At 46.0% G+C, this 23,647-nt stretch overlaps 5 protein-coding genes across 5 annotated transcripts; 2 read left to right on the top strand and 3 right to left on the bottom strand.

Annotated features, from left to right (window-relative positions):
• Nucleotides 1-731: 731 nt before the first annotated feature.
• Nucleotides 732-1,171, bottom strand: LOC143774042 (histone H2B 1.1-like). Its single transcript, XM_077261334.1, has one exon. It carries the CDS (start codon nucleotides 1,112-1,114, stop codon nucleotides 734-736), a length of 381 nt encoding a protein of 126 aa, XP_077117449.1. The 5' UTR covers nucleotides 1,115-1,171; the 3' UTR covers nucleotides 732-733.
• Nucleotides 1,172-1,404: 233 nt separating this feature from the next.
• LOC143774041 (histone H2A type 1-like) lies at nucleotides 1,405-1,885 on the top strand. The gene has a single exon (XM_077261333.1). It carries the CDS (start codon nucleotides 1,443-1,445, stop codon nucleotides 1,827-1,829), a length of 387 nt encoding a protein of 128 aa, XP_077117448.1. The 5' UTR covers nucleotides 1,405-1,442; the 3' UTR covers nucleotides 1,830-1,885.
• A 4,581-nt stretch (nucleotides 1,886-6,466) lies between these two features.
• LOC143774040 (histone H2B 1.1-like) lies at nucleotides 6,467-6,956 on the bottom strand. Its single transcript, XM_077261332.1, has one exon. The coding sequence runs from the start codon at nucleotides 6,895-6,897 to the stop codon at nucleotides 6,517-6,519; it is 381 nt and encodes a 126-aa protein (XP_077117447.1). The 5' UTR covers nucleotides 6,898-6,956; the 3' UTR covers nucleotides 6,467-6,516.
• Nucleotides 6,957-7,202: 246 nt separating this feature from the next.
• LOC143774048 (histone H2A type 1-like) lies at nucleotides 7,203-7,662 on the top strand. The gene has a single exon (XM_077261341.1). The coding sequence runs from the start codon at nucleotides 7,228-7,230 to the stop codon at nucleotides 7,612-7,614; it is 387 nt and encodes a 128-aa protein (XP_077117456.1). The 5' UTR covers nucleotides 7,203-7,227; the 3' UTR covers nucleotides 7,615-7,662.
• An 8,765-nt stretch (nucleotides 7,663-16,427) lies between these two features.
• On the bottom strand, nucleotides 16,428-17,597 carry LOC143775165 (uncharacterized). Its single transcript, XM_077263007.1, has 2 exons — nucleotides 17,045-17,597; nucleotides 16,428-16,798 (listed from the first exon to the last, which is right to left on the bottom strand). Exons 1-2 carry the CDS (start codon nucleotides 17,595-17,597, stop codon nucleotides 16,428-16,430), a joined length of 924 nt encoding a protein of 307 aa, XP_077119122.1.
• Between the last annotated feature and the right edge of the window lie 6,050 nt (nucleotides 17,598-23,647).

Genomic DNA, 23,647 nt, shown 5'->3' with positions numbered 1-23,647 from the left:
GCGTCGCTGCGGCGCCCGCGTCGGGGCGCAGAGGACGCAGCAAGTTGCATTTTTGCTGCGTCCAAATTCAATGAAAAAAACGACGCATGCGGCGCAAAACACAGCGTTGTGCATGCGTTTTGCTGCGTTTTTGTTTGCGTTGTGCGCTGCGGCGCCGACGCTGCGGCGCACAACGCAAATGTGAACGTAGCCTTATTGACCATGTGCTTTCAGCTGTTTGCAGAGCAAAGGGTGTGTAATATCAGAGGAATATCAGCGAGAACAGAGCTCCAATGAGATTTAAGAGAAACTGCTGGAAACAACACTAACACTGAAAGCCCTAAAACAGCCCATCTCCACCTATTGTCAGCAGAACAACGTAACCAGAGAATTAGGACTCCTCACTCTGGGAGAACAGGATTCAGTGACTGAAGTGCAATAGGGCATCAATGGTGGCCTCCATCTGCCCCTTTATGGCCAGACCATTCCCAGCATTCCACATCCGCTCTACAGCTCACTATCAACATCATCATTCTCATCTTTATATCACCTTCCTCTAATCCCCCTCCTGGCTTGTGCTCTAAGGAGAGAAACAGACCCTCGTCTGAGCCTCTGAACAAATGAGATGCCGGTCAGTGCAGCCACATGTTCCCCATTGTAAACAGTAGAACAAAAGCAACCACAGCTCTGATGTAGACGGGGTGGGTGGCTCTTAGAAGGGCCTTTGGGTTGTGGGTGCAGAGCACGGAACAGATCACTTGGCGCTGGTGTACTTGGTGACAGCTTTGGTGCCCTCAGACACGGCGTGCTTGGCCAGCTCTCCGGGCAGCAGCAGGCGCACAGCGGTCTGGATCTCCCGGGAGGTGATGGTGGAGCGCTTGTTGTAGTGAGCCAGGCGGGAGGCTTCCCCTGCGATGCGCTCAAAGATGTCATTGACAAAGGAGTTCATGATGCCCATGGCCTTGGAGGAGATGCCGGTGTCAGGGTGGACCTGCTTCAGCACCTTGTACACATAGATGGCATAGCTCTCCTTCCTGGTCTTCCTCCGCTTCTTACCATCCTTCTTCTGAGTCTTGGTCACAGCTTTCTTGGAGCCCTTCTTGGCTGCTGGTGCAGACTTGGCAGGATCAGGCATGATGATAGCAGAATGTTCTCTTCACTGGAGAAAGAAAATAATAATCCTGCTCCTCCCAGAGCGGCCGTATTTATAGAACAGCCATGCAAATGAGCAATGCTGTCAGATCACTGTTCTATTGGGTGAGAAAGTCATGTTGGCATTGCACCATATAATGATCTCCACCCACTGCAGCTCATTGGTGTTTCCACATGTCTTGTTTCCATTGGTGACTTGAGATCCAGCCAATGGCAGCAGAGGGAGAGGGAGAGCAGCAGCTTTTAAAAGGCGCAGCCTGCAACACTCACACAATAGAGATCTCTATCTGCTGATAACTGTGACTGCAGTGATGTCTGGACGCGGCAAACAAGGAGGGAAGGCCCGTGCTAAAGCCAAGACCCGCTCATCCCGGGCAGGACTGCAGTTCCCGGTTGGTCGTGTGCACAGACTTCTCCGCAAGGGTAACTATGCTGAGAGGGTGGGCGCCGGTGCTCCGGTCTATCTGGCTGCTGTGCTGGAGTATCTGACCGCTGAGATCCTGGAATTAGCTGGCAATGCCGCCCGGGACAACAAGAAGACCCGCATCATCCCCCGACACCTGCAGCTGGCCGTGCGCAATGACGAGGAGCTGAACAGGCTGCTGGGTGGGGTGACCATCGCCCAGGGGGGCGTCCTGCCCAACATCCAGGCTGTGCTGCTGCCCAAGAAGACCGAGAGCAGCAAGAAAAGCAAGTGATCGACACTGACCCCGTATCATCCACACAACCCAAAGGCTCTTCTAAGAGCCACCCACACCGTCACCACAAGAGCTGACGCCGCTGATCTCTGGTGTGATGTTCTGTATGTATTGATGTGTTATATGGCACAGATTTTGCATAACATTGGGGGGGTATGGCTGCAGTTAATCCTGTCTCCATAATTGCTTGGTACAGTGGGCACTATCGTGTAACTTCCATCATTGTGAAGTTTCATACATGTAATATTGCATTACAGTATCACTCCACATAAAACAATAAGGATAAGATCCTTGTTCAGCTTCAAGGATCTGGAGGCACTGGTGACCGGAGGCATGATGGCTACATGTGGCTGTTATTATTCTCTACATCCTATCCTCTGGAGTCGGAGCCTTCAGGGCGGCCAGAGCTGCAGCTTTATGTATATATCCAGTGTGTGCAGGATATGGGGGAACTGTACACATTAGGGGTCATACGAAACACAACCTTCCATTATTAGGCTAAAATGTCATATAACCCAACAATCTCACTGCTACATCATGTACCCCCATATAGTGCTTCCTATCCTCTGTATAGTGCACTATACTGCCATGCTGCGGCCTACATCCCTGTAAGTGCTGTATTAATCCATGTTGTTCTGTAAACCCCCCATATAGTTAGACAGCTTTATATGGCAAAATAGTGCTGTATTATCCCCATATAGTACTCAATACTCCTATTTAGTGCTGCATACTGCCATATTGTGCTATATATTATCATAAAGGGCTGTACATGTCATCAATATAGCATTGTGTATGAGGCATATTTATTGATTATTGTGCTTATCTATATTTGCCCCTTTTCACGTGTAAAGTTCCATGGAATAAATGGCACAATATAAATGTATAATAAAATACAGCACCATATGGGGTGTGAGTATGGAGGAATACTGTTCTATAGTGAGATATATATATATATATATATATATATATATATATATATATATATATATATATATATATATATCACGACAGATATGCAGAATGTCAGCCCGCAAGGTCCTCACCCCTCTGTATCAGTTGGTCGTTGTTAGTTTGCTTACTGTTAGTGATATCTGTAATTTGTATGTAACCCCTTCTCATGTGCAGCACCATGGAATCAATAGTGCTATAGAACTAATAAGGTATTCAGCAATATATGGGCATATAGCACAATATGGCAGTATACAGCAATTACTACCTATTTTGCCATATACGTCAGTCTATAACACTATACAGGGATATATAGAATATGGAGGGATATTAAGCACCATATGGCAGTATACAGCAGTCTATTGAGGCTATATAGAACTTAATTACCTGGTACAGAGTGTAATTGTATTATATTCTCAATACACGTATTATATAGTATCACACTCCATATAGTGCTACATAACCCCATATAAAACAGTATATACGGCCATATATATGTATAATATACATTCACATGGAATCTACCAGATCCACTCAGTCTGACAGGATCAACCTCCATGACATCACGTGTTACTGAGGAGAACAACGAGGAAAGAAACTCTCAGCCGTTAGGCGGGAATTTCATATTCAGCGCTCAGCCAATCAGCACTCAGTAGGGCTATGGCTCCGCCCACAGGGTCTCTTCCCGCAGACACTTGGTGTTAACCCTTTACTGCCCGATGTTTCCAGCTCCCGCAGAGCAGACTGCAGCCATCCGGGCACCGGGCGATCACCAGCCCCTCCCCCAGCAGCAGGAGCTGCGGCTTCTCCTCACATGTGGGCGGAGCACAGAACTGGTGGGGAGTTTGAATTTCCCGCACTTTTTCCTGTCATTTTCCCGCTTTTAAAGGGAACCTGTCACCACGTTTTTGGAAGATGGGATAAAAATAGCGTTAAATAGGGGCAGAGGTGGGCGTTACATTAGTGTGTGTGTTATGCGTTTATTACCCACCTAAGTTGCCGAAATAACTTTGCAAAGTCTCCGTTTTCGCCTGTCAATCAGGCTGGTCAGGTCGCATGGGCGTTGTCTTCCCCCAGATTTGGCGTAGTTTTCCGTTGGTGGCGTAGTGGTGTGCGCATGCCCAAAGTCCGGAATCCTCTTCCAGGGGATTTAAAATAGCGCGGTGTTCGTTATTGCATTGGTGATCGGTGGGCGCGGCCATCTTCCTTTGGCCGCGCGTGCGCAGAAGCGGCGCTCTGCTGGCCGCGGCTTCAGGAAAATGGCCGCCGCGATATCTATCTGCGCACGCGCGGCATCCCGCGGCCATTTTCCTGAAGCCGCGGCCAGCAGAGCGCCGCTTCTGCGCACGCGCGGCCAAAGGAAGATGGCCGCGCCCACCGATCACCAATGCAATAACGAACACCGCGCTATTTTAAATCCCCTGGAAGAGGATTCCGGACTTTGGGCATGCGCACACCACTACGCCACCAACGGAAAACTACGCCAAATCTGGGTGAAGACACCACGCCCATGTGACCTGACCAGCCTGATTGACAGGCGAAAACGGAGACTTTGCAAAGTTATTTCGGCAACTTAGGTGGGTAATAAACGCATAACACACACGCTAATGTAACGCCCACCTCTGCCCCTATTTAACGCTATTTTTATCCCATCTTCCAAAAACGTGGTGACAGGTTCCCTTTAATCATGAGGACGTTACATCTAGTCACAGACTGTAGTCCTCCTGCTCGGATCAATGGCGACGGGAGACCGAGAGAAATCACTGGGATCATCACTGCTCAGGGGAGCAAAGGGATATATCCTGCTGTATACCCCCATATAGTGCTATATACCCTCCATATCCTGCTGTGTACCCCCATATAGTGCTATATACCCTCCATATCCTGCTGTATACCCCCATATAGTGCTATATACCTTCCATATCCTGCTGTGTACCCCCATATAGTGCCAACTACCTTCCATATCCTGCTGTATACCCCCATATAGTGCTATATACCTTCCATATCCTGCTGTGTACCCCCATATAGTGCTAAATACCTTCCATATCCTGCTGTATACCTTCCATATCCTGCTGTGTACCCCCATATAGTGCTAAATACCTTCCATATCCTGCTGTATACCCCCATATAGTGCTATATACCCTCCATATCCTGCTGTGTACCCCCATATAGTGCTAACTACCTTCCATATCCTGCTATATACCTTCCATATCCTGCTGTGTACCCCCATATAGTGCTAAATACCTTCCATATCATGCTGTATACCCCCATATAGTGCTATATACCCTCCATATCCTGCTGTGTACCCCCATATCCTGCTATATACCCTCCATATCCTGCTGTGTACCCCCATGTGGTGCTAGATACCCTCTATATCCTGCTGTATACCCCCATATAGTGCTATGTACCTTCCATATCCTGCTGTAAACCCTCATATAGTGCTATATACTCTATATAGTACTTTATACCCTCCATACTGTGCTTTGTTCATGTATCTCCATGTTGTTGATCGCTTTCTCCATTAATGTCAATGTGAAATTCAGACCTAGAAATAGATCAGTCTTTAGTTCATCATTGATCAGGAGCCTCCACCGGTCTGGGGAGTGAAGGGTGCGTTATATCAGGAGAATATAAGCAAGAAATTGCAGAGAGCTCCGATCAGAACCAGCAGACACTGCTGAAAATTAACTGCTCATCTCTGGCTACAACCAGCAGAACACTGGAGGCAGAGGGCACTAGGACCCAGCGCTCTGGGAGAGAATGGGATTCAGTGAGAGGTGACTGAGCAGGAGGCCTCCATCCCATGTAATCTAATGGGCTCCACTAACGTCCTAACATCAGTGTTATGTGGAGCCGAAACTGGATCCCATGTTCTAGATGTTACTCCTCTATATATCACTTGTGAGACCACATACATTTGGATCTTAGGATTTTTATTTTATTTTTATACACTGAAAAATCTTGTTTGCTTTTCCATCTGCTGCCTGACATTGAGTGCTGCTGCTCCGCTTGCTTTTAAACAGAATACCCAAGTCCTTCTGTTCTGTATAGTCCCGAGTATATTTCCATTTATTGTATATGCAGCAATAGTATCACTCCATCCTAGGTGCGCTACTATACATTTTTAAACCTCATCTGCCGAGTGTTTATCCATTCAGACGTCTTATCCAGATTGTTCTGATTGTGTTGTCAATGTCAGATTTTATTATCCTACATAGGTAAAGTCTGACACTTTACTCAATCCCACCCACAAGGACAGCCTCAAAGAATTACCCCTAACAGAATCCTTGCGGTCCCCACTGCACCCAGTAGAGATCACTATGGTTCCCACTGCTCCCAGTACAGATCCTTGCGGTCCCCACTCTTGAGCACATCACATTTAGAGAATGTATAGTTTACAGCACCTTAACTGTTAACCAGTTCTTTACCAGTCTGTATATAGTATTTATTCCCAGCTTTTGGAGCTTCAGAATGAGTCCAAATATATCACATTGGCCACATGACAAACATCCAGAATAGCACTTTCTCATATAAATCAAACATCTAAGATAGGCACAACTTCTTTCATGAATTTATACTGGTGAGGTTTTCTGCAAGTTATTTCATAATGCCGGTCAGTGCACCTACATCTTTCCCCAGAGACAAGAGTGAGACAGACAGGCAGCCACAGCTCTGATGTAGACGGGGTGGGTGGCTCTTAGAAGAGCCTTTGGGTTGTGGGTGCAGAGCACGGAGCAGATTACTTGGCGCTGGTGTACTTGGTGACGGCCTTGGTGCCCTCAGACACGGCGTGCTTGGCCAGCTCTCCGGGCAGCAGCAGGCGCACAGCGGTCTGGATCTCCCGGGAGGTGATGGTGGAGCGCTTGTTGTAGTGAGCCAGGCGGGAGGCTTCCCCTGCGATGCGCTCAAAGATGTCATTGACAAATGAGTTCATGATGCCCATGGCCTTGGAGGAGATGCCGGTGTCAGGGTGGACCTGCTTCAGTACCTTGTACACATAGATGGCATAGCTCTCCTTCCTGGTCTTCCTCCTCTTCTTACCATCCTTCTTCTGAGTCTTGGTCACAGCTTTCTTGGAGCCCTTCTTGGCTGCTGGTGCAGACTTGGCAGGATCAGGCATGATGACAGCAGAATGTTCTCTTCACTGGAAAAGAAATAATGATCTTGCTCCTCCCAGAGCGGCCGTATTTATAGACCGGCCATGCAAATGAGCAATGCTGTCAGATCGCTGTGCTATTGGGTGACAAAGTCATGTGACCAATGTAAACGTCATGACTTCCGCCCTCTGCAGCCCATTGGTGTTTCCACAAGCCTTGTTTGCATTAGTGACTTCACATTCATCCAATGGCAGGAGAGGAGGCGGGGCAGCAGTAGGTTATAAAAGGCGCAGGAGACTGTACAGTCACCACATAATAGAGTTCTCTATCTGCTGATAACTGTGAGCTCAGTGATGTCTGGACGTGGCAAACAAGGAGGGAAGGTCCGTGCTAAAGCCAAGACCCGCTCATCCCGGGCAGGACTGCAGTTCCCGGTTGGTCGTGTGCACAGACTTCTCCGCAAGGGTAACTATGCTGAGAGGGTGGGCGCCGGTGCTCCGGTGTATCTGGCTGCTGTGCTGGAGTATCTGACCGCTGAGATCCTGGAATTAGCCGGCAATGCCGCCCGGGACAACAAGAAGACCCGCATCATCCCCCGACACCTGCAGCTGGCCGTGCGCAATGATGAGGAGCTGAACAGGCTGCTGGGTGGGGTGACCATCGCCCAGGGGGGTGTCCTGCCCAACATCCAGGCCGTGCTGCTGCCCAAGAAGACCGAGAGCAGCAAGAAGAGCAAGTGATCAACACTGACCCCGTATCATCCACACAACCCAAAGGCTCTTCTAAGAGCCACCCACCCCGTCACCACAAGAGCTGATCTCAGGTGTGAGATTCTGTATATACAGAGCTGCTACATGTCCTAGATTCTGTGTAACACTGGGGTGTATGGGTAATACAGCTACGCCAGGCAGTGACTATAATCCTGTGTCTGCTGCTGTGTTGGCACAGTACCACTGATGAGGTGCATTATGTGGAGATGCGACCATAGTTGCTGTATATCTCCAGTGAGTGTATATCTGTATCCTCACCTAGCCTTGTAGATTGTGAGCCCTCTCGGGCAGGGTCCTCTCTCCTCCTGGACCAGTCGTGATTTGTATTAATATTGTACTTTGTATTATATACGCCCATTTTCACATGTTAAGTGCCATGGTATAAATGGCACTATAACTACATCTCATATTGCGCTGTATATTCCCATTTGTTGTATACTGCCATACAGTGCTCTGAATGCATAGCATTGTACTCTTTTATAGGGCTGTATAATATTTATAACAGTTCAGTACACCTCAATATAGTGCTGTAAATCCCCAAACCGCACAATATACCACCACATAGTGCTGAGTTCATCATACTAGTTACTCACAGCCTGAGACCCTCCCGCCCTCACACACAACAAAGAGCGGAAGAAACTGCCATTGTCTGCAAATTTCATTTTCAATGGCAGCCAATCAGCACTCGGATATGTCTCCGCACACGCCACCAGGACGCTCAGTGTTAACCCATTAGTTCCCGTGATGTTTACAGCCACCACTAGAGCAGACTGCAGTCATCCCAGCACAGGGTCAAGCGCCAGCAGATGTGGGCAGCTCGGAGAAGAGTCTGTGTTACAGCACAAGAAATAATCTCTAAAGCAGTAGACCGTGTGACCCTGGCGCATACGCAACGTCCATAGCTGTGATTGTCTTCGTCTTGGCATGCTGTGTAGGTGATGGTGTAATAGATATTCTCCAGAAATACTGTCAGGAAGCCATGAGTCTCCTGACCTAGATGAGATCAGAGATGCACTTGATGCCTCCTCTGGAAATGAGATGGTGGATGGCAGGTTTGGTGATGACCTCAGGGGCGTAACTACAACAGGTGTAGGGGTTGCAATCGCACCGGGCCCTAAAAGTCCCTTTGGCTTATAGAAAAAGACTATTGCTATTAAGGATTTAAAATGTTTGGGGGCCCCGTTGGCGCTTTCGCATCAGGACCCATGAGGTTCAAGTTACGCCACTGGATGACCTGAATATTATCACGGAGAACCTTCCTGTGCCACTTGGTGCCGCCCTTCCCCAGACCTTGTCTTTCTTAACTGCAACCAAACTAGTGATGGGTCATTCGCGAATGGTTTGGAACCAATAGCCGGCTGCCTGCTGTGAATGATTGAAGCCAGGACCCCAGTGAGAGTCACTAAATTCTCCAAATGGCTCTCACTGGGCATAAAATCCCAATGTTCAGCAGATGTAACGCCGCCAACTCATCAAGTCAATTGTTTTAACAGCAAATGGGCAGAGTTTCAGCTGCATTAACGTCAGCTTAAATATGTGTTCACCTATTGTTAATACATTTCTTATGGATCTATTTAGGATCCAAAACGAGCCAGCTCTTCTTGGTGAGTAGAGCCAGATTACCAAAAAGAGCCGCCCTGCCCAAAACTAAACCAAATATCTTCCAGATAGACAGAAGAAGAAGAAAAACAAAAACTGATTGACAAGTTGTACAGTCCTTCTTTATATAGACCGTGAGTGGACCAGAAAGAAGACTGCAGAGATGATGCATTTTTGGTGCGGGGATGTAAATTAATTAGCAAAAGAATGGGCGAAGCTGAAAATGCTATTTGGTGGGGCACAGAACTGTTCATGATTTTCATTTTCTTACTCATTGTTCAATTTTTGTTGCTTTTTTTTTCCCAACTTCAATGTGATGCTAGAAAGTAAAAAAAAAAAATAATCTTCAGGAAAGTGAACAGCAGCCGGTAATAAGCAAGACTCATTTCATTACTGGTAGCAACGGCTTGATTTATATCCACTTTGTCAGGATGGGCGGCCACTACCAGTCACTGATACTAAGAAGAAAGGCGTGCGGGCTGAACCTGGACTGGATCCAGTAGGCTCATATATTCGAAGAAACAACCGCACTCAGAAGATGGATTTAGAATGCGTCACATACGTGAAATTTTATTGAGGAACACCACAGAAATCAATAAAGTGTTGAGGTAACGTTTCGACCCCTTGATGGGTCTTTATCAAACCTCACTGAAAAAAACAGAAATACAATCTATTAGAGGTCATGTGACCTAGAGAAACAAAGAAAAGCACAACAATAAAAATTATACAAACATAATACAAAAATAAGGTGCACCAGGTGAGCATCTAAAGTCTGGTGTGTATGCACAATAAAAGCAAAGGCCAGAAAATGGACATATATACAACCAATTATATGCAAAAAATGAACACATATACAGATAATGCCCATGGAGGATATAAAATAAACAAAATCGACACAGCTGCATAAAGGATGGCAACAGCGGAGGAGGATAGCTACGCAGAGGATCAATTAAACATGACAAAGATATTGGTAAATTGGATAGGCGAGAGGTGTAGAACATAAGTGACCTTTAAGGTGAAAAGCAATAGGGAAAGAAGAGGATGCCATCCTGGAGATGGACACAAACATTCCTAGGGAGAGTAATGGAGAGTGAAGAGTATAAAGCAAAACAGCAATGATAGATAATGGACCAGACACGTCAGAACCATAAACAAAAACATACCAAAAACGATAGAGGGTATGAGGGTCCGGTATGGCACGGACAGGAAGCAAATCCCAAGAGACACTATGAGAAAAGAGGCACAAGATAAAAGGTCACGGTGCTCCTCTGCGTAGCTATCCTCCTCCGCTGTTGCCATCCTTTATGCAGCCGTGTCGATTCCGTTTATTTTATATCCTCCATGGGCATTATCTGTATATGTGTTCATTTTTTGTATATTATTGGTTGTATATATGGTCATTTTCCGGCCTTTGCTTTTATTGTGCATACACACCCGACCTTAGATGCTCTCCTGGTGCACCTTATTTTTGTATTATGTTTGTTTAATTTTTATTGTTGTGCTTTTCTTTGTTTCTCTCGTCCACACAATCTCTAATATATTGTATTTCTATGTTTTTTTTCAGTGAGGTTTGATAAAGACCCATCAAGGGGTCGAAACGTTACCTCACTACCGGTCACTGCACAGAGTGGGGATCCTGGATGTAACAATTCGTTGGCCGCCCCATCCCCCGAGAAGAGGAGAAATGTCTCGCACATACAATAATTACATACAAAAATCCACAGGTCACAATTCTCATCTGTAGCGACGTTAGCCGCACACAATGGAGGAATCCGCTCTAATCAATGTCAGATCAAGAAAGCGACAACAATGTGAGATGCAGACCCCAAATTACAGTAAATGACTAACTTCATAACAGAGATGGACATAATGAGCAGGTGCAACCAAAATGTGTAAGTACTATTACTGGAAGGGGTCTAGGATGTTAGACATTATTACTGGAAGTTTCCATAATAGGGGACCTTACTACTGGAAGGAGCCCAGGATGGGGACATTATAACAGTAAGGGGCCAGTATGGGGGACATTATTACAGGAACGGACCAGGATAGGGGACATTATTACAGGAAGGGGCCAGGATGGGGGACATTATTACAGGAAGGGGCCAGGATGGGGGACATTATTACAGGAAGGGGCCAGGATGGGGGACATTATTACAGGAAGGGGCCAGGATGGGGGACATTATTACAGGAAGGGGCCAGGATGGGGGACATTATTACAGGAAGGGGCCAGGATGGGGGACATTACAGGAAGAGACCAGGATGGGGGACTTTATTACAGGAAGAGGATATTATGGGGACATTATTACAGGAAGAGACCAGGATGGGGGACATTATTACGGGAAGAGACCAGGATGCGGGACATTATTACAGGAAAGCCCCAGGATGGGGACATTATTACAGGAAGGGACCAGGATGGGGGACATTTTTACTGGAAGAGACCAGGATGGGGGGACATTATTACTGGAAGAGATCAGGATGGGGACATTATTACAGGAAGAGAACAGGATGGAGTACATTATTACAGGAGAGACATGGATGGGTGACATAACAGGAAGAGACCAGTAAGGGGCCAGGATGGGAGGCGAATATATGTCTTTATAGGATTTAGAACTCTACAAGGGTACATACATCTGACCATGATGACATTGGGGACTCGTGCACATTTTTCATCGGGGTCTATTGGACTTTAGTTATGCCACTGGTGTTACATAGGTTGAAAAAAAAAAAAACCTCGGTCCATCAAGTTCAACCTTTCTTCACCAATTGTACATTTGTCACCAATTTACCTATAATCCGCAATGTTATGTGTACTGAGGAAATCCTCCAGCCCTTGTATAAAAGCTGTTATAGTGTCGGCCATTACTACCTCTTGTGGTTGGCATTCCACAGTTTGCACAGCTGACATGTGCCCGGAAAAGCCGCGGGTGGAATCGCAATCCACCTGTGGCTATTAACTCGTTAAATGCCACTGTCAAATGCTGACAGCGGCATTTAACATGCATTTCTGGCAATAGCTCCAGAAATCCGGTCATTGGTGATCCCCATCACGGGATCGCGGGTCACCGATGGGTTGGCATGACAGACAGAGGTCTCCTGGAGACCTCTGTGGTTGTCAATGCCGGACTGCTATGAACGCCACCTGGTGGCCGGCCCTCATAGCAAGTGAAGTATTCTGCTACATGCAGGTGATCTGATCGTCGCCTGCATGTAGCAGAGCCAATTGGATTGTGGCAGCTACTAGTCTCCCATGTAGACTATTGAATCATGTCAAAAGTGAAAAAAAAAGTTTTAAAAAACATTAAAAAAAATATAAAAGTTAAAATCACCCCCCTTTCGCCCCACTCAAAATAAAACAATAAAAAACAAAGTCAAAAAGTAAAACATAAAACAACTGTGGGATTGCACTTTTTTTGCAATTTCACCACACTTTGAATTTTTTTCCCATTTTTGAGGACACAATATGTTAAGACCAATGGTGTCGTTCAAAAGTACAACTCGTCCCACAAAACAACACGCCCTCACATGGCCATATTGACGGAAAAAATAAAAAATGTATGGCTCTGGGAAGTAGGGGAGCAAAAAACACAAAACCAAAAATACCTCCGGACATGAAGGGGTTAATATCCTATATAGTTTAGTATCGTCTGCAAAGACTCACACTTCAATCTCAATCCCATCCACAAGGTCTTTAATAAAGAGGTTAAGAATTGGCCCCAGCACAGATCCCTACGGTGCCCACTGCTCCCAGTACAAATCCCTGCGGTGCCCACTGTTCCCAGTATAGATCCCTGTGGTCCCCATTGCTGACTATATCCCATTTAGAGAACACACCATTTACAACGACTCTTTGTTTCTTCCTGTCATTTATCCAGTTCCTTACCCATCTGCATATAGTTTCCCCCAGTCCTTCTGTAACTTCAGTATAAGGCTGTTATGTTGTACAGCAGGGGTCCCCAACCCGTAGCTCGCGAGCCACATGTGGCTCTCCTGCCCCTGACATGTGGCTCGCCGACGATCACAGAAAAAAAGTCCCTAGGGAGCCGCCCCGCTGCCTGTAATACCCACCCAGGGCGGGCGTCAGCACCCGGGCAAGTGGCGGGGCCCTGAGCAGGCAGGTGGCCTACTCGCCGTCGGGGACACTGGAGTGCTATGGTGCCGTGCTATGGTGCTGGCCCCCGTGAGTGGACCCCCGCCTGCTCTGGGCCCCAGCACTTGCGATACTTACCTCTCCCAGTTCCAGCGCTGCAGCGTCTTCCATCCTCTGACTGTGACGTTCAGGTCAGAGGGCGCGATGACGTCACCAGTGCGCGCCCTCTGCCTGAGCAGTCGCAGCTCAGAGCAGGAAGACGCAACACTGAGGAGTACAGAGCAGAGCAGCGTCAAGCAACGAGAGGTGAGTATTTCATTTTTTTTTTATATTTGGAGCAATATATGGGGACCATCAGTCGGGGCCCAAATATGGAGCATTATATCGGGCCAGTAATATAGGGAGCATCCTATGGGGCCTATTTAATAGGGAACATCTTATGGGGCCAATTTAATAGGGAGCATCTTATGGGGCCAATTCTATAGGGAGCATCTTATGGGGCCAATTCTATAGGGAGCATCTTATGGGGCCAATTTAATAGGGAGCATCTTATGGGGCCAATTTAATATGGAGCATCTTATGGGGCCAATTCCATATAGAGCAGTATATGGGGCCAATTCCATATGGAGCAGTATATGGGGCCAATAATATATGAAGCAGTATATGGGGCCAATAATATATGGAGCAGTATATGGGGCCAATAATATATGAAGCATCTTATGGGACTGTTAAAGTGTATTGACTTTCAAGATTGCTACTTCCAATAGGTGGCACTAGAGTTCAATTTGCATAACAATAATGTAAAATACATAAGGATAGAGTGAAAGCGAAAATCTGCATGTTATTATTTGTGCCTTCTCTAGGTTTTTCTATGACTATCTGCATTGTGGCTCTCAACCAACTTTCATAGCGGAATATGGCTCTCAAGGTAAGAAAGGTTGGGGACCCCTATTGTACAGTATCAAGTGCCTTTATAAAGTCCAGATAAATCACATCAGCTGCATCACCGACATCCAGACTTGCACTGACCTCCTCATAGAAACCCGACATGTTAGGCCAGAGACACATACAGCCGAGTCTCGCTGGTTAAAAGCAAGCTGTGACACCTGCACTCCGGAGCGGAGAGTGCAGCTGCATAACATCTTTCCTGTGGCCGCGCGTGCGCAGATGGAGCGCTCTGCTGCTCGGGGCTTCAGGAAAAATGGCCGCGGGATTCCGCGCGTGCGCAGATGGAGATCGCGGTGGCCATTTTCCTGAAGCCCCGGGCAGCAGAGCGCTCCATCTGCGCACGCGCGGCCACAGAAAGATGGCCACGCCCACCGGTAAATGGCTGAATAGCGCAGATCGCGCTGTTTTTCATCTCCTGGGCAGTGGATATTCTCTGTTGGACATGCGCACACCACTACGCCACCAACGGAATGATGAGCCTGATCTGGGGGAGAAACAGCGCTGTCACCACGCCCATAGGACCAGACCAGCGTGAGTGACAGCAGAAAACGGCGACTTTACAAAGGTATTTCAGCAGCATAGGTGGGTAATAAAGGCACACAAAGACACTAATGTAACGCCCAGCTCTGCCCCTATTTAACGCTTTTTTTTAGCTCATCTTCAAAAAACGGGGTGACAGGTTCCCTTTAAAGTCGTTACCTCTATTCTCTTTATACAGCAGCCAGAAATAAACTCAAAAGCCCAGATTTATGAAAGTTCTGCTGAAATGGGCGGGATATGGCTAAACCCACCAGTCCAATTTATGAAAATTCGACGTAAATTACCGACGTAACCCTTGGGCTATGTTCACACGTTACGTTGTTGCAGTGTATTTTTGCAGCAATTTTTAACGCAAATTAACAGCTGCCTTCTACGGTTCCACCAAAAGCGATGAGATTTCAGAAATCTCATGCACACAATGGTTTTATTTTTCCTGCAGCATGACAATAGAGTATTTTTTCTCCCATAGAAAGCAATAAGGAAGTGGAAAAAAAAGCTGCAAAAAATGCAACCACGTTGCGTTTTTCCTGAAGAAAACTAACTTCATTAAACGCGTACTGCGGACCAATTACATATAATCTGCACCAAAAGAACAAAACCTGATTGTTTTTTTAAAGCAGTCTCTGTACTGCCAAAAGAGCAGGTTTTTCCTGCAGAAAAAAATCCGCATGTGAACACAGCCTTAACCTGCACAGGACTAGACACATTTTTGGACTGTTGATGCTTTTCTTGGCCATGTTGATACATTATAACAAACTCACAGGTCAGAAGAGAGATTTGAGCCATTCTTACCTGCACTGATACATTGTAATAAACGCTCTCTCAGAAAAGGTCTGCTCATGTGTTTTGTACCTGCACTGACACATTGTAACAAACCGTGAGAACAGGAGACCTTTCTGGGTTCCAGATTTGTTCCTTATCTGCACTGAAACATTGTAACAATTTCACAGCAGTTGTAGCATTCCCTTGTGACCACAATCCTCTCCGCTCTCATGTGAGCCCCACACTTCATAGTGACTGCGCTTTATGTCCGTAAACCTATGGAAAACAAAATGCGCAGTGCACATGCTGCGGGAAAAAAACATGCGGAAATGTAGCGTTGTTTATTCCACAGCATGTCAATTCTTTGTGCAGATTCCACAGCGGTTTACACCTGCTCCATAATAGGAATCCGCACAAAATTTGCAAAAAAATTGCGGTAAATCCGCAGTATGGTTTACCTGCGGTTTTTCAAAAGTCAGTCTGGAAAAATCCGCAACGTGTGCACTAGGGTGACCACAAAAAATCGATGTTGGAATTTTGTCCGTCTGGACCCCACAAAACGATTCCCCTTTCCGGATATTGAGATAGCCAAAATTTGAGCTCGATCAAACGACGTTAACCCGTGCCGCTCGTCGCTCAAAGTTTGAAAAAATCCGAATTTTTGCCCAAAAAGCTGACATATGAAGCCATAACTCCAGAATGGTAAATAATAAAAACATGCTTAATATCTCAAAAGAAAGCTAATGTTGTTCTTCAAAATTTATATTTTATACATAATTGTTATTTTAAGTCAAACTGAGTTAAAACATCTTTTAGCCCCAAGAACGTTGTGTTAGATCGATGTAAGTTATCCGACAGAAATATTAGTATATTGTTCTCTGAACGTTTGCCTTCCAGAATGTAATAAAGTTTTCATGACTTTGTACTCAAGAGGGTCAAGGTTTAGTGCTTCTAGAGTAGCTATTAAAATTCTCGTGGCATTTCTGTCGGATAACTTACATCGATCTAACACAATGGATAATTTCATGTTTAAAATCTCTTTAACGCCCCTTGCAAATGAAAGTTTCATCCTCTTGCTCTCAGATGGTCCTGGATCTTCTGCAGCTTCTTCAGGGATGTTGTCCATTTCCTCCAAGCTCTCAAGTTCCTGGTAGATGTTGTCCTCTTCAGTATCTTCTTCTTCTTTTCCTTCTTCGAGCTTGTCTTCATCATCCGTCTCTAAGAAGTAACAAAAGAAAGAGAAAAAAAAGACTATAAAAACTTGTCGTTTGAGCAGAATAGTAATAATACATAGGTACTAAATTACCTACTTCTAATTATCAATAGGTATTATTTTAAGAATATAAACTCAATCATAAAGATGCCAAATGATGCTTTCATGTACAATTTTCTTTCAATTATATTGAAACTATTTACTTATTTGTTTATCTACTTTTTAGAATAATAATAATAAAATAAACTCACCAATATCAAAAGTTTCTTCTTGGATTTGTCGGTTCATTTTTGCAAGTTCCTTTTGCGCCTTGATTTCTTCAGCTTGACACAACTTGATGTCCACTCCAGCCATGGAACCTGGGCGGCCCTTCTGCCTCTGTTTCACGAGAAACGCCTTATCTTCTTCCGATTTCAACAGAGCCAAGGCATCTTGTTGAGCAATATCAAAGAGATCATCCAACTTTTCAACAAACTGTTTAAATTTGTTCTTGGCCGTTTCCGATGTTTTCTTCCGGTCTTTTTGAAGACTTCTCCACGCGGCGTGAACTTTTTCCAGCTTAGTAATTGCATCTTGCTCATGTTTAGTCGGGATTCGAGCTTTCCACCAAAAAATGAACACTTCTCGTATGGTCAGTTTTGCTGATTCTCTTAAAGTCAATTTCACAGTACGTAAATTATAAAATAAAGCACATAAGACTTGACGATTTGAGGGTAGTTTACAACCGGTGATCTGGTGAATGGGATAGCCCACAAGAAATAATTTATCCTTGTTCCGGCTTTGTACACCTGATGTGAATGCCATTTCAGAGTCCAATAGGTAAATAACAGTTAACTAGAAAAACGAAAAAAAATATATTAACTTAAATTTCAATAAAATATTTTCAAATATCTTTTAAAATAATACTATAATAGCTATAAAAACAATAACACACACTTGGAAAATTTTAAGCAGCATGTGCTTGTATTTATGAGGAGCGCAGTCAGATTAGATTAGATAACTATGTAAAATTATCAAATTATCAACTCATGTAGGTACTACGTCTGTATCTTTTCTGTGTCTGTTTTGTATGTATTAAATACCTCATTTTTATATTTTAAAATAAAAAAAGTCATTAGACTTATCAGTATTACTTGTTTTTTTATTATATTTCTACTTTAAACTCAAAAATATACCAAAAAAAAAAAAAATGTATCACTTAATAACAAAATATACGAAGTATGCTCCTAGTGGTACCAGGTCACGTTCTTGGGGCTAAAAGATGTTTTAACTCAGTTTGACTTAAAATAACAATTATGTATAAAATATAAATTTTGAAGAACAACATTAGCTTTCTTTTGAGATATTAAGCGTGTTTTTATTATTTACCATTCTGGAGTTATGGCTTCATATGTCAGCTTTTTGGGCAAAAATTCAGATTTTTTCAAACTTTGAGCGACGAGCGGCACGGGTTAACGTCGTTTGATCGAGCTCAAATTTTGGCTATCTCAATATCCGGAAAGGGGAATCGTTTTGTGGGGTCCAGACGGACAAGATTCCCACATTTTTTCAAACCCATATAAGATCCGGTCACCCTAGTGTGCACGTAGCCTAATCCGCATCACCTTCTATGTGATCTTCATGGCTGCCAGTGTCTCTGTTTCTATATTCCATATTCCCTGATATTCTGGACCTTTAGCTCTCGGCTCTCTATCCCGCACCTCCTGAGGAAGCTTCTGGGTGGGGTTGATTTTTTTTTTAAATTATTATTTTTTATGTTCATTGTGGTCTTTTCTCCAGATATGTAGCCGGTAAGTTTGCCCCTTTGTGTGTGTGTGTGTGTTATATTAGCAATATTTTATTTTTTTGCATATGCCTCTTGTCTTAGGCTTCTTTCACACTAGCGTCGGGCTCGGCCCGTCGCCGTGCGTCGGGCCGAGGTCCCCGACGCTAGCGTTGTCCCTGCCGCACAATGGGGGCAGCGGATGCATTTTTCCAGCGCATCCGCTGCCCCATTGTGAGGTGCGGGGAAGTGCGGGGAGGTGGAGGTGGAGGCGGAGTTCTGGCGGAGTTCCGGCCGCGCATGCGCGGTCGGAAAAAGCAGACGGTCGTGAGCAAAAAACGTTACATGTAGCGTTTTTTGCTCCCGACGGTCCGCCACTGCACGACGCATTCGTCGCATGACGGGTGCGACGTGTGGCAATCCGTCACAATGCGTCGCTTCATGTTAATCAATGGCGAAAAAACGCATCCTGCAAACACTTTTGCAGGATGCGTTTTTTCGGCAAAACGACGCATTGTGACGGAATGCAGTTAACGCTAGTGTGAAAGTAGCCTAAACTGACATGGTTTTCAGAATTAATAACTGCTACATTGTGATATGCCACCTTATTCTCACCTAGGGGCGCTTTCACACTGCGTTGAGAATCCCATTGGGGCATATGTCTAAGAAACCCAGGCAAAACTGGGTCTGCAAGTATGCGTTGACAGTGCCAATGGACTGCAATGGTGCCGGCAGAGCGAACACGCGTGCTCTACTGTGCGCACTCTTTTTTTTGGGGGGGGGGGAGATGATCCGTCTCTTGTATGCGCACATGTTCGCTCTCCTGTCACCGTTGCAGTCAGTTTGCACCGTCAGCGCATGCGTCCGGACCCTCCTTTGTGGGGGATTTCAGACGTATACACTAATGGGGATGCAGAGCCATAATGAGAAAGCACCCTTAGGCCGGGGTCAGACTTGTGCGTGCAATGTGAGAAACTCACTCAGCTGCATGTATTTCTCTGCAGCCGCATGCTCTAGTCCTGAGTGCCGGGTATTGATGTGAGAGACTCCCATTGCACACGCGAGTGTGACCCCGGCCGTAGGATAAGATGAGAGGAGTGCTCATCTTTACGAACCAGTCACCTCTGCATTTGCAGACCTGACTGGCCCAATGTGCTTGTTCATACAGTTTTACATGGGCATGAGCCGCATACTATATACATTTACCAGTCTTGTCCATAATGCAGCATTTGGTAGCCTAGTTCAATTTAAGTATATATTCTTTATTGTATGGATAAAAAAAGCCAATGTGCTACTGGACATTGGCTTATCATATTGTCCATGTGCAGTACGTTGCCCCCATGGACACAGCCTAAGGCTACATTCACATGAGCTTATTTTATGTGCACACGTTCAGGATTTTTCGCGATAAAAACGCATACATATGCATTCTGCAATTTTTGTGCACATGATGCATTTCTTTTCTGTGAAAAAAAGCATCGCGGTAAAAAAAAGCAGCATGTTCATTAACTTTGTGGATTTTTCGCGTTTTTCCCCACTATTTAATGCATTGGGGAAAAAACGCACAAACGCAAAAAAAGGGCATGAGGATTCCTGGCAGAAATGTCCGGTTTTTGTCAGGAAATTTCTGCAAGAAATCCTGAATGTGTGCACATACCCTTAGACCTCATACAGACTATATATATATATATATATATATATATATATATATATATATATATATATACTTTTTTTTTGCAAACATAACATGTGCCTAGTATGGGGTCTGGTTTTTAATCAATTTAATGTGAAAATTACTGATGGTAAAAACGCACTGATGACCATCTAATCGGCGCACTGTCAGATCAGGTTTTATTTTTTTTAAACCTACAAGGCTATCAGTAAACGCTGCAGATTGGACGTTGCGTACTTGCACAGCGTCTAACCCACAGCAGCTAGCTGTTACAGCGTAGTAGATGGGACTTCAAGAAAGCCCATATCCACTCTGCATCCACAGACGCCAGCGGAGACAGACATGCGGCTCATCTCCAAGAGAAATTTCACCAGTAGAATGTATTGGAGGAGGCTAATCTGCACGGTTCAGTGATCACAAGTGGATTAGACGGCAGTGCTTTGGACGGAGCGAACATGCACTACATCCAAAACACTGCCACTTCTGGATCATGCGCACCCGGCCTAAGAACATCTGAATGAGTATTATTAGATTCTAGCTTGACTTCTTGGAGGCTTATAGCAAACCTCGCCTTATATCATAAACAGATATTGCACCCGCTGTGACAAACTTTACTGACAAACTTTACTTTAATTTCTTCTTTTTGCTGTCAGTGATGGAGCAGTCCAGCCCCTTATCAAGACTTGGAGACGCCATCTGTCTGACCCTGTTCGCGGATCCTGTAATGCTGAGATGTGGACACAACTTCTGCCGGGTCTGTATTCATCAGGTCCTGAATACACTGGACGGGTCTGGAGTTTATTCCTGTCCTGAATGTAGAGAAGAGTTTCAGGAGCGGCCGACACTGATGAGGAACATCATTCTTAGTAACTTATTGGAGAACTTCCTGTCTAATCATGGGGATGATGCATTAAGCCTCTACACTTAGTGTGGACTCGCGTGTACCTGCCGAAGAGTCGTATCTACACGGTGAAGCTTCCCACAGAAAAGGAGCAGAACACGTCCTCACCGATCCCAGCACTTCCCTGGAGAACTGGAGATGTTCTGTCCATAAGAAGGTCCTGGAATATTACTGCACTGAGGACGCTGCTTGTATCTGCGTCTCCTGCTATCTGACTGGAGAACATCAGGGGCATAAACTGGAGTCTTTAGATGAGGCCTTTCGGGAAAAAGGAGAAATTGAAAAACGTTCTGCAGAAAATTACGACACAGAGAAAGAATGCTGAGGAAAGAGTCTGGGTCCTGGAGGAGCGCAAGAGTAGTTCACGAAAAATCAGCCAGAGAAGCCAAGAGTCTCTGCCCTGTTTATAGACATCAAGAGACGGCTGGACGAGCTACAGAAGAGGGTCCTGAGTGATATCTACTGGCGGGAACAGCAGGTGATGCAGCCACTGACTGATATGATCCAGAACCTGGAAATAAAGAAGGATGAGCTGTCCAGGAAGATGCGGCACATTGAGGAGCTGTGTAAGGCTACGTTCACATTTGCATTGTGCGCCGCAGCGTCGGCGCCGCAACGCACAACGCAAACAAAAACGCAGCAAAACGCATGCACAACGCTGCGTTTTGCGCCGCATGCGTCCTTTTTTTCATTGATTTTGGACGCAGCAAAAATGCAACTTGCTGCGTCCTCTGCGCCCGGACGCGGGCGCCGCAGGGACGCATGCGGCGCAAAACGCAAGTGCGACGCATGTCCATGCGCCCCCATGTTAAATATAGGGGCGCATGACGCATGCGGCGACGCTGCGGCGCCGACCGCAAATGTGAACGTAGCCTAACGTGACGGATCCACTGGCTGTTTTACAGGAACCAGACACCGGTGACTTGTGTGATCCTGACGAGGGTGGAGATATCCTAGGGGGCATAATGGAGGAGGTGAGGACACAGGAGGACATGGAGGTGATCGGAGTGTGGTGCTGATCTCCCACATCACGCACATTATATGATATATTCACTGACTTAAATGTGACCTTCTATGTGCAGGATCCTGCGGAGATATTCCCGGATGTAAACACTGCTAATAATAATCTCTTTATATCAGACGACTTAAAAACTGCGACCTGGACACAAATAATACTTGAATCGCTCTGAGGTTTCTGGGCGATTCTGTCTTAGGGCTGTCCCACACGTCCAGATAATTCCGGTACCGGAATAAATCGGTACCGGAGTTATCCGTGTCCGTGTGCCTGGGAACTCACGGAGGCCATACGTGCGGCACACGTGTGCCGCCCGTATGGCGAGTGGGTACCACACGGAGCGTGTGGTACCCACTCTGCATCATGCTGAAGCCGCGATTCATATGTTCCCTGCAGCAGCGTTTGCTGCAGAGAAAATATGAATAATAGTGTTTAAAATAAAGATCTATGTGTCCGCCGCCCTCCCACCCCCTGTGTGCCCCCCCGCTGGTCAGAAAATACTTACCCGGGTCCCCCGTCGGCTGTCGCTCCTTCCTGGTCTGGCCGCGGCTTCTAGTGTATGCGGTCACGTGGGCCCGATCATTTACAGTCATGAGTATGTGGCTCCACCTCCCATAGGGGCGGAGCCGACTATTCATGATTGTAAATGATCGGCCCCACGTGACCGCATACAGTAAGCCGCGGCCAGACCAGGAAGGAGCGACAGCCGACGGGGGACCCGGGTAAGTATTTTCTGACCAGCGGGGGGGCGCACAGGGGGTGGGAGGGCGGCGGACACATAGATCTTTATTTTAAACACTATTATTCATATTTTCTCTGCAGCAAACGCTGCTGCAGGGAACATATGAATCGCGGCTTCAGCACCATGTGGGGGGGACAGCGCTTACTGTAGCGCTGTCTCCTGCACGCACACGGACCCCAGACGGAGAATGTCCGTGTGAGGTCCGTGTTTTACACGGACCCATTGACTCTATTGGGTCCGTGTAATACGTGCGCTCCCACGAACACTGACATGTCTCCGTGTTTGGCACACGGAGACACGGTCCGCAAAAAATCAATGACATCTGAACAGATGCATTGATTTTTATGGGTCTACGTGTGTCAGTGTCTCCGGTACGTGAGGAAACTGTCACCTCATGTACCGGAGCCACTGACGTGTGAAACCGGCCTTATCAGGTGATGAGCGGGAGGAGATTTACCTCAGGACGACATTACTGGGATGTGGAGATCAGTAGGTCAGAAGTGGGGATGTGTTACCCCAGTATGGACAGGCGAGGAGATCAGTCACACATTGGAGATAATGACCATTCCTGGGGTTTATATAGAGGGCTGGTGTATAATAATCAGTTTTTAGCGAAACATGGAGGTAGAGTGATCCCGTTACCTCAGCGGATCACCACTGATCAGGTCAGGATATGTCTGGATTATGAGGCCGGGTTGCTGTCCTTCTATGCCCTCCGTGATCCCAAGAAACACTTACACACCTTCACTGCCACCTTCACCG

The sequence above is a fragment of the Ranitomeya variabilis genome, chromosome 5, assembly GCF_051348905.1.
Source record: "Ranitomeya variabilis isolate aRanVar5 chromosome 5, aRanVar5.hap1, whole genome shotgun sequence".
NCBI classification, from domain to species: domain Eukaryota; kingdom Metazoa; phylum Chordata; class Amphibia; order Anura; family Dendrobatidae; genus Ranitomeya; species Ranitomeya variabilis.
This window is presented reverse-complemented; position numbering and strand designations above follow the sequence as displayed.